General features: G+C 30.8%; 1 protein-coding gene across 5 annotated transcripts in view; it reads left to right on the forward strand.

Annotated features, from left to right (window-relative positions):
• The window catches only part of LOC143047860 (ras-related and estrogen-regulated growth inhibitor-like protein), a 71,874-nt gene that overhangs the window by 28,793 nt on the left and 30,770 nt on the right, over positions 1 to 12,311 (forward strand). The window contains exon 1 of one of the 5 annotated variants that reach the window (XM_076221165.1): positions 3,142 to 3,496. The exons of 3 other annotated variants lie outside the window; for them this stretch is intronic. In XM_076221165.1, coding sequence (XP_076077280.1) covers positions 3,388 to 3,496 — 109 coding nt within the window. In that variant the 5' untranslated portion in view covers positions 3,142 to 3,387. Of the gene's footprint in view, positions 1 to 3,141; positions 3,497 to 11,290; positions 11,567 to 12,311 lie in introns of those variants that run through there. One more of the 5 variants, XM_076221161.1, reaches the window with a different exon arrangement.

The raw sequence follows: 12,311 nt of genomic DNA on the forward strand, positions 1-12,311 counted from the left end.
TTGAAAGGCTGGATTATGTTTACTACTATTGCAATTTCAGTATCCAACGTCTAGTTCTATTTGTATCTCGATTGTCATTTTTTGTTTAGTCATTCTACTTATCACGGAATACCAGATGCACATCACAGAAAAATTTTTAAAAATCTGAAATAAAAATACCAATGCATTGCATTTAGTTAAATGTATAACAAAACATTTCAAAGTCAGTATTTAACGATTTTTTTCTTCTTTTGTTTTCTTGTGTATATTTGAAATAACTGTTTATAAATGTTCTGCAAACGGATAAATGGATTGATTCTGCGCCCCTGAACGGTCAGTGTCATCATTACTTCAATGTAGCGTTCGATAACGATTTGAAATATAACAACTGGATTAGTCGGGTTGTAAAAGAAAGTCACGTATCTGCTTACCGCGTGAAATACTAAAATGTTGACGTTTTCCTTTCATATGCTGATCATCATCATATTCTACTGATACATATAAATAAATAATAGTTGATTGCTGTAAGTGATTTTTCACATGTTTTATCATGGTGCAGGTGCAGGTACAGGTGCCATCATTTGCCAAAAGGTGACTACAAGGTGTTTACATGTACAAGTATTACTTGATTGATCATTACTTCGAATGAAACATTGTGGGAAAAAAGGAATGAGAATATAAAAGTCTCCCCTGTTTTGTTGTGCATCACTTATCTCCTTTTTTATGACTTCTTTCTTATTTCTTATTACTTTTTCTTAATTCAACTTCCTTTTTCTTAATTCTATTTACAACAATTAAGCATTTTTTCAAACAATTGTGATCCCATTGAAATACATATGCAATAATTTCAAATAATTGATTCTTCAAATATTATATAATAACTTTTTTGTTATTCATTGTCATTATTACTAAAGTAAATGGATAAACATTTTTTCGCTGATGATGTGAGAATAAAAATATTCAAAGGATAATCCGTTTTGTGTTACAATATTTAACAGGTGGAAAAATAACATAAAGCGTGTGATTACTTTTATTGCATAAGAAAACGATCATTTGATTTGAAATTATAGTAATTCTGACATCTAACAAACGTTTATAGTACAAGTATTACGTTTTTTATGACGTAATTACGTGAATTATATAGATCATTTAACCTTTGTTTACTACTTATATCTTATGTAATACTGTTACTGATATAATTAGATACGCCAGTCCTCCTGTTTGTATAGCAATCAAATTGGTCGTTCACGATTAAGCTAATTACTTGCCACTCATTGATTTGATTAACAAGTGTTTTTGTTTCAATTTGCCGAAATAATGTATCATAAATTTGTTCTGTATGTACACATTAGACAACAATTTTTTAGGACATTCCACAATTACTCTACATAATACTAAGCATTGGTAATCGAATACAAAATTAATAGTTTAGTTGATGAAAACAAATCCTTAGCGCTTATCTTGATCTTCAAAGCACCTTCATTGGGAAAGTTCAAAAAGAATATTTTTTAAAAAAAGGTACATTTAGATTATGTTTTTTAGTTTCAAATTTATAAAATTGGATGCTGTGCAATCATATTCTTCTAAATAAAAACGTTAACGCAACAAAGAAAAAACAGGAAGTCGGGATTATTTTAACGGTTCGTATAAACATTCTGCAAAATGTAGTAAAGAACTTCCAATAAGTTTATAACGAGGGAGAATTAAGGTTCATGCAGTCTACTAAATTTATTACTTATCAGTATTTTATATATTTTTTTTTTTTGTGATATTTGACTTGCGTATTTTTTTTAAATTTTTTTTATTTTTTTTTTGGATTGATCTATCATCTGTAAGGAAGTTTAAATGTGCGAAATGCTACATAATGCTTCTCTGCTTAAGTAGCACTTGGTGTAATGAAGTATAACACATTTGAAAAAGAGAAAGATATAAAGAAATTTCATATACTTTATGGTTGTATACTTGAACCACTTCTCTTGAGTTCTTCTAAAGGTGGTGAAAAAGTTTGCTTCAAACGAAGTTGTAATTAGTTTGAACACAGTTCAAACGGAATATAATTAGATTTCATTTATGCTTTTATTGATAGTAATTGAATACAATTTGACAGGATTGAGGGAAGACACACTTTAGTGAATAATGTATTTGTTTATATATCGAAATATAAGTTTTGTAATAGACTAATGATAATTCGTAATATGAATGTTATCATTATCACAATAATCAACAAGAAGAGATGTTACATCCCAGTTTCTTTGTTCTACCAGGGGTGATCTGAGCCGGATCACCCCGACCAGATCACCCCAGCTTGAGTTACTTTGTTTTGCATGCTTTCCTTTGTTCTGTAACATTTTGACGGGAATGGCAAATCTACTATAAAACTAAGAATTATTCATACGGAAAAGACTATCAAAATTTATGTAGAAAAACCCATCATCCATGCTGGGATTCGAACTCAAGACCTTTAGCATATCAACCCTCGACACATACCACTACACCAGGACGACTGATTACCAACTATCAGTAATGCATACTTAAAGGAAGCAAGATATTTATATATTTATATATAAGTGGGGCGAGTTGGCAGACCTTTATTCAGTGGGCTTTTAACCCGTTTCGTAAATAAGTCAGACTGATTGTTCAATGGGATTTTACCCCTTTTCAAAAGTTGGGCGAATTCGTAAATCAGGGTAGGGCGATATTTTAGAGCGTGGCGATTTAGTGTGGGCCGATTGGCCAGTTGGGCGAGTTGACACGGTTTCATATTTAATCATCATGTTCGGGGGTCATAACGGGTATACATTATATAATGATATATAAAATATATTATAATGGTTGTGTGGCATTCTAAACTAGATTTTATGAATTGTAAATGTTAAATCTTAAACAGCTGGAATGTAAAATAGTTATCCCATTCGGACTTGGCTTGTCAGTGTTAGATCACCCTCTGGCCTCCGGCCATTGGGGTGATCTTCCACTGACACACCGCGTCCTCATGGAATAACTATTACATATATAAAACTTTAACACATTATCGTATATTTCCGTCCTCAAAAAAACAGTTGTCTAATTAGACATCTTTACGTTCAGCTAAACGCCTAAAGTATAACTAATACGTCTGTGTAATGTAAGCAGGTGAGTAACATACAGTATTCAGTATTTGCGTTCTTATAGCATCATATGATATTGTAACTGTTATAATAAGACATCAGCCGTTCTGTTTGTACAGCTAGCAAATTGATTGAACAAGATAAAGCTAATTCCTTAGTCAAACAAGTTAGCAAAACTCGATTCATGACGCAACGTAATGTTTACATTCAGGTTGCTTTTTAATTTTGGTGGTTCAGTGACGTAAACTTATTGTGTTTATATTGACAAATCAAAGGATAAGTTTAAATAATAAGTTCTGAAATGCCGTTCCATAAAGATCCAAAATCAGCAATTGAGGAAAAAATTCAAAAGCACAGTCATAAGGATGTTAATATTCTCATTCTAGGAATCCAAGGTGTCGGAAAGTCAGGTAGGGAATTCCAATTGTTTAAACTGTTTGATGATTGATCTTTGTCCTGATACAAATTTATGGTTAACATTGTTTTGGGATGACATGTGTTTATTATACAATTTTTGTTTTATCTTTAATATGTCGATTTTAGATCGAAACAAACCGAAAGTACACTGATAATTTAGGTAATATCTAAAAAATACAAGAAAATCTTCAATTTGAGTATTGCAAAATTTATGTAATTCTGGAAGGGATTCTAAATTCATCATATGCAATGTATTGATCCAAATTAATATTTGACCAAAATAAAATAATTTCGTGTTGCTAAGTTCTATCGTTCTATCAGAATATGTTATAACTCGTTGATGTCATAGGAATGTGTCTCGCCAAAGCGTTATTCTTAAAAGTTTTATCCTTTTTACTTTATTGTTATTTTATTTATTCCTATTTTATTGGTCAATTCATTATCACTTTTGTTCCTTATTGATTTCGTGGTTTGTGTGAACTCCGGGTTCTCTTCTTTTTAAAACTTTAGGTCGTGTATTGTAGTAAAAAAATAAGAAGATACGGTATGATAGGACATATACTCACACGAGGTTTTCTGAATTTTCTGAATTTTTAATTTGTTTTCCAAATTTGAATTTTTTATGTGGTTTTATCTACATTTGTTGAGTGCGAATTATATGCGTGATAGCTGAACAGTTTTTATAGTAACTATATCTCTTTGTCATAAAATAGAAAACTTAAAAAAAAACGAAAAAAAAAGACTTTAATCAAATGTGAAATGAGAATATAAAAAACATTTTTTAGGAAATTTACACTTGGACAATTGGAAGCTTTTGACATTTGGATCAATATAGGGACAAACATTTGTCATGAAACACTCTGCATAATTTTGCTCTGTTGATAAAACAAACTGTTTTAACTCATTGCATTTGGAGGTGAGAGAAATCACGCACGTGTGTTCTCTAAATTGATGGCTATGCAGAGACAGTAAAACGCTTGTATATCAGGTGATAAAATGATATAGTTTGTCAATCTCTTACGTATTATATCTTGGATGTACATATCTGTCCTTGACAAAGGTCTCATTGACGCAGATTTCGGTGCACAGTTAGAGACATGGTACTATAATATTTCCGAGTCAAATCCAAGTCGTTAAACATTAGTTTGCATGAAATTACCCATGGCCAGTACTAATCATAATTTTCCAATACTAGTATTTATCAATTATGGAATTTTTACGAAGTCAATGCGTCATATATGGACCTGCTCAGAATATATTTACCGAGGACGAAGTTCGAGGTTAAATATTATCTAACAGGTCCATATATAACGTATCATCTAGTTGAAAGTCCTTAATTTATCAGCTACATATGTTTATTGTGTAGGTATGAAAATGATATTTACTCGGTTTCTATGTTTGTAATTAATATTAAATGCATGTAGCTGTCTTTAGTATCAATTATTTCGAAAAAAAAGTTACATATCGTCAACATGTCAAAATAACATAAAACACAATTTAAATGGATATTGGAAAAAACGTGACCAAATAAATCAATCATAAACAGGAAAATTCAAATCAGATGTATTTTTTTCGAATATCATATGTTTTCTTCTTCAAAATTGCATATTCTATTCAAATTAATGGTAGTACTTTCAAAAGCAAATAAGCGGAATAAATATTCTTAAATATTTAGTAGGTACAAAATAATCATACAGTTTGTATTATTTTCCTGTTGCCGCATTCGTACAAAACAATCATATCCACCAAAACACAAAAGGCGATAAGTAACAGTCATCGCAAGGCGTTTAACAATCACTAAAGCCCACTCCGTATCGTCCCGGATAACAGTATATCAATCAATAAAATAGAGCGAACCCATTTAGAACAATAACAAACAAAAACAAATCTGGCACGTCAACCACAGATCAGAATTAAGGGTAGCTGCAATAGCACCCTATTATAACAATTAGTAAAAATAAAATCGGACTTATTACAGCCAAACAGTTTTATCTGGGCAAAGGTAATTGTGCTTATCATTAAAAGTGACATAGTTTGGGGTATAAATACATGAAGTGTTTCTATATGAAACAGTTGTGGCCATACTACAGGCGTACAATATTTTCTACAAATACTAAACTTCAAATATTAAATATAGAATTATATAATCTTGATAAAACAAAATTACATCATACCAGTGTTTCGAATTCAATTACGAATGATTTAAATAGAATACAGAAAGACCTTCGTAATTGACTGTTATCAAAAAGGATTTAAACTTTTAAATTAAACTTATCTGATAAAAGTAGAATAGAATAAGAACTATAACGAAGTACCTACATGAAAAGTACTATTCAGTGCATTGCTGACATGAAGACTAGTTTGGGATAAACCATTGCACAAACGGAGTTGATTCAATACTAAATTGCAAAATTGATAATATATTAACTTTAAAAAAAAAACACTCTTATCCGGCTCTGTTAATCTCCAATGCGCTCTTTCAGATCTTTTCAAAAGACCATCGCTGATGAGTGTGGTATATATAAAACAGTAGTCTGGTGTACCAAATCATAGCCCTTGTATTGTTAATGAGTTTTATCACAACCACAAAAAGACATGCACTTTTTATATGCTTCAAAATGGGTATTTTTGTAATAAAGACCAATTCATTCTTGGTAAAAATTATAATGAAAACACCAATGGATGTAAAGAAACTTTTTAGTTTATCATAAAATGTGTATCATTACCAGACTTTTTTTTTAGCTTGAAACAGGTCAAAAACTTCTTTAAGCAAAAGTGTATTTAGTGTATCACTTTATGTACAGTCTATATATATTTAAGCACTTTATCGTAATTGTTTGAATTAAACGGAGGATAAACAAACATCCATTAAAATCAATACAACAAACAATATGACTAAGACATGAGATCTTAACATAATTATTATCCACTGCACACATTCATATGCCTGTTCAAACTCGAATACAACGTCTATCGAAGCCATATGCAGTATCTGTTTTAACATTATTTTGAGAATTCTTAATGATAACAGAAAATGACTATTAGTAAAAGTTTCGGGAATACTTTTGTTCATCAATACTGAAAGATAACACGTTTTACAAGTAGTACTAGTTGAGCAGGAATATCGGCAAATAACTGGCATTAGGAGTAAAATAAAACAATAAAGTGACTCGAATATAGAATATTTCTTGCAGAACTTAATTAAAAAGCCAGCTTTGGAAGTCTTTGGTTCTTGAATAATTATTCCACATTAAAGACATAGACTTCCTTTTAAAAAAAAATCCATTTAGAAAAATCTGACACAACAGGAGATGACATGGTATCCGATAATGTACAGCATCTAAGTCATCTATTACTTGTTTTATTTCATATAACACTTTGTTTATAAATAAAAACAAGATGGTAAATTTAGTAAACTCGTTGTTTTGTTCGTTTTGGTTTTGAATCGATCATTAGCCTATCACACCATACATACAATTAAAATAAATAATCTTAATCCGTAACCAGATTCTCGCAAAATATGATTACTTTATAAATTCAAATGCAAGTTTTGATTTAAATTGTTATAATTAAATACAATTGATTTTTTATACATGGATGTTTATTTGCATACAATTTGACAGCCTTCATGAAATTATCTAACCAAACTAATTTATGAGTATGTTACCATTACGTCAACGAAATAATTGTTAAACTGTTTACATGTTTGATGTAATTGAACCAATTGTCTCGCCACCTTCGGATAACGTTTTATATATAAATGCAATACATATATACTAATTGAAGGTTTTAACCCTTACAGAATTAATACTGTCCAACCTGGTTCGAACTGGTTGCTATATTGTATTTTTGTTCACTAATTTAACGATAAGTGGCACAATTTCATATTATTTCGGCATTCCTTGTTCATAAGCCTTATACTGTTCACAGAAATAAATAAAAGAGTAAGAAAAAAGATATTCCTTGGAAAAACACTTTTTATTTTAAAGATAGTTTATGAGAGCTGAAGGTTGCTGTGTACATTATCCAAGAAAAGAAACAACTTCGAACAGCTAACACTTTCTTTCAAGTATTATTCCTTGTAGATACAGATAAACCATGTTGAACACCTCTATCCCATCGAACTAGAGATAAAGGATACTACAAATACTGTTAATTCGGCCTCATATCTTGACTTACATCTAGAAATTGACAATGAGGGTCGGTTGAAAACAAAACTTTACGACAAAAGAGATGATTTCAGCTTTCCATTGTGAACTTTTCATTTCTACGTAGCAACATTCCAGCAACACCTGGATACGGGGTATATATCTCCCAATTGCTAGGATATTCCCGTGCTTGCATTTCCTATCATGATTTTCTTGATAGAGGGTTGCTGCTCACAAGTAAGCTATTAAACCAAGAGTTCCAAATGGTGAAGTTGAAATCATCCCTTCGTAAATTTTACGGACGACATCACGAGTTGGTTGACCATTATGGAATAACCGTTTCACAAATGATATCGGATAAATTCTTTACCTTGTAACTACAATCCCCTTCATAAATGTGACCTACCGAATTGGACTATTTACCGGTTTTTTGTTATCTCATAATCAACAAGACGGGTAGCACATGTGGAGCAGGATCTGCTTACCCTTCAGGAGCGCCTGAGATCACCCCTAGTTTTTGGTGGGGTTCCTGTTGCTTATTCTTTAGTTTTCTATGTTGTTTCATGTGTACTATAGTTTGTCTGTTTGTCTTTTTCATTTTTAGCCATGACGTTGTCAGTATATTTTCGATTTATGAGTTTAACTGTCCCTCTGGTATCTTTCGTCCCTCTTTTATATGGAAGAACCATTATATATATAAAAACATGACGCAGTTAAATATAGAGACAGATTGATACAAAGTCTATTAACCAACTGAAAAATCTACCATCATCATTATCTAGTGTCATGCTCCTAAAAATGGCATATTCTGGAGTTCTAATTGAATAAGTAGTAGTTGAATTGACATAATCAAAATGCCTGCTTAGTATATAAAACCAGCAGTACACCAGCAACAACCGAATCAGTCATAGTATTCGCTATTTTTTCAAATTACTGAAAGAACCCACAACATTTTTCGCTTGATAATTCCGTGTAATGTCGAATATGTACATTTCGTCATGTTAAAGACCATAAAGTATAATGACCTTACAAGTAAAAGGTCTGCACTCAACTTTTGACATTAAAGCAACTAGTTAAATATCATAAGTATTTCCATTACTTTGAAAGGCTGGATTATGTTTACTACTATTGCAATTTCAGTATCCAACTTCTAGTTTTATTTGTATCTCGATTGTCATATTTTGCTTTGTCATTCTACTTATCACGGAATACCAGATGCACATCACAGAAAAGTTAAAAAAAAACAAATTTTCTGAAATAAAAATATCAATGGCTTGCATTAAGTTAAATGTATAACAAAACATTTCGAAATCAGTATTTAACGATTTAAAAAAACATGTGTGTGGTGGTGGTGGTGGTGGGGGGGGGGGGGGGTATATTTGAAATAACTGTTAATAAATGTTCAGCAAAGGGATCAATGAATTGATTTTGCGCCCCTGAACGGTCAGTGTCATCATTACCTCAATGTAGCGGTCAACAGGGGATCAAAATATAACGATTGGGTTAGTCTGGTTGTAAAAGAAGGACTGACGAACTGAAAGTCACGTACCTGGTTACCGCGGAAATTACTAAAATGTTGACGTTTTCCTGTCATATCCTGATCATAATCATATTCTACTGATACATATTTATGAATTATAAGTGACGCCTGTAAGTGATTTTTCACAAGTTTTATCAATATGAGTGGCATCATTTGCCAATAGATGACAACACGGTGTTTAACTGTACAAGTATCACTTGAGTATGATAATTAAGTAGTATTATGGGGGGAAATGAGGATATGATAAAAGATTTGTATCACTTTTTTTCAGCGTTTTTTCAATGTATTTTTCAATTCAAAGACATGAAGGTTCTGGTAAAAAATTGTGATCCCACACAATTATATATGCAATAATGACATTAAACCTTAGATACTTACTATTGTGGTTTACCATGATTACTCAAATTAATGTATATATATTTTTGGCTCTGATGGTGTGAGAATAGATCTCATCAAACGATAATCCGTTTTGTTTTACAAAATTTGTCAGGTGGGAAAATACCATAAAGCGCATCGTTTCTTTTATTGCATAAGAAAACGATTATTTGATTTGAAATTATAGTAATTCTTACATGAAACAAACGTAATTTATAGTAAAAGTAATACATTTTTGTGACGTAATTGCGTGAATTATATACAACATTTAACCTTTGTTTACTTCTTTTATCTTATATAATACTGTTGCCGATATAATTAGATACGCCAGCTCTTCTATTTGTCTAGCAATCAAATTGATCGTTCACGATTAGGGTAATCACCTGTCATTCCAAAATTTTATTAACAGGTGGTTTTCTTTCAATTTACCGCATTTGAATACACTAAATTCATTATGTATTTGATGTATTCACATGGACACATTAGGAAAAAATGGGAATCTTTCTTTAGTAGCTGCCATGATTAGTATACTACTGCATACTACTGATCAGTGGCAGGCGTATCAACACAATTAATGGCAAAGCTGAAGTATAAAACGTATATAAACATATATCTAAAATTATGAGCGCTCATATACTGTTCATTAAAATAGTTTTTGTATCTTATAATTGACAAATTGTAAGACTAGATATTAAACATCATAATACAGCACGCAAATTATAGATTGAACTTCTTAAGAAAATAAAAATCATAAAACTTTGTAAATATTATGAGTCAGGTGCGCTTTTCAGAATCTACAATGAACCTTCATCGGGAGAGCTCAAAGTCAGTTTTTTAAAGGCAGGGATTATAAGAACAGACAAAGTTGAAGAACTTAATGTTTCCTCGATGAAAATCTATAAAATTCGATACTATACATATTGGTTTGTATGAAAATTATTGACGCACCTATGATACAACAGGAAGTCGTTATTATTTCAACGGTTTTCGTATATACATTTCGCAAAAAGTAGTAAACAACTTCTAATAAGTATAAAGACGAGAGAAAACTAAGGTTCATGCAGAGTTTGATAAATTTATTTTTTATCAGTATATTTATGAACGTGGTTCTTGTGATATTTTACTTTTATATACTTTTTAATTGATATATCTTATGCTTTAATCTTTATAGGAAACATCAATAAAATATGCCCACAGAGCGATTCTCTTTTAAGTAGCGCAATTTGTTTGAAGAAGTAGTTCAAATTACGCATTCGAAAAAGACATTGATGAAGAGAAACTTCATATACTTTATGGTTGTACAATTGATCCCAAACTACTCATGAACGCGAAGCAACTGTTTGCTTCAACCGTCGTTGTAATAAATTTGAACATATTTTCATATTACATTTTATCAATACTTTTATTGAATATTGAATACACTTAGAAAGAACTGAGAGAGAAATACTTTAGTGAATATTTGTTTATCTAAACACATTTATAGTTATTTTTGTAATGGTCATGCTTGAAAGTTATCAGTATCATAATAATAAACAAGAGGAGATGATATTTATATATATAAAACAGCATATCTTTCCTTCCTTAAGAAAACAGTTTTCTAATTAGAGATCTTGCGGTTCAGCAAAACGTTAAGTATATAAGTATCTGTAAGCATGTGCATAACATACAACCTTTGCGATCTTCTTATATAATATATTGTTACTATAATATTATATTAAGATACATTGGCTGTTCTGTTTGTACAGCCACCAAAACTACCAGAACTCGATTCATAACATGACGCAATGTAATTTGCTTGTTTTTAATTTGTGGTAGTTCAGTTACGAATACCTATTGTGTTTATAGTCATAAACCAAAGGAAAAAGTTTTAAAAATATTTTCTGATATGCCTTTGCCGTTTCATAAAGATCCAAAACCTGCAACTGAGGAAAAAATTCAAAAGCACAGTCATAAGGATGTTAATATTCTTATTCTTGGAATACAAGGTGTCGGAAAGTCAGGTAGGAAATTTCAATAATTCAAACTTTTACTCAATCTCATATATAAATGTATACGTTAGATCGTTTTGGGAAAAGTGTGTTTATCAATTTGGTGTTCTCTTTAATAAGTCGATTTTGGACACTAAAAAAATGAACAAGACACAGACAGTCTTGGCATATGCATCTACCTAGATTTTAACTCTTTCTAGAGACATGCAATCAAGTCTACCAAAAAATAAATTAAACTATAAAATATAGAATTTATATAATCTTGATAACATTTTACATAATGCAAGTGTTTTGATTTCAATTACAAAAAAAAATCTTATCAGAAAACAGATAGACCTACGTAATTGACTGTTATCAAACCGGATTCAAACTTAAATTACAACTTATTCAACAGCAGTATATCAACAATAAAATTTGAACTAAAACAAAATTCTTACATGTTAAAAACATTTAGTGTATCTTGTTGACTGAAGCTATTGTTTATACTAATACATCTACGGAGTCGACCCAATAAAAATTGGTAAACTAATAAATTGAATAATACAAAGTAGGTAAACCCATTTTCCCCGGGTTTTAAACAAATTGTTTTAGTTTGCAAGGCACTCTTTTAGTCCATTGATGAATATTATATACATGACGACGTAAAGTGAGACTGAGGTACCACACCTTTAGCCTAGTGCCGTTAACGGGTTTGTTACGACAACGAAATTATACACACATTTCCTTCGAAATTATTATTCCGTTAATTAAAAATATC

This window comes from Mytilus galloprovincialis, chromosome 10, assembly GCF_965363235.1.
Source record: "Mytilus galloprovincialis chromosome 10, xbMytGall1.hap1.1, whole genome shotgun sequence".
NCBI classification, from domain to species: Eukaryota; Metazoa; Mollusca; class Bivalvia; order Mytilida; family Mytilidae; genus Mytilus; species Mytilus galloprovincialis.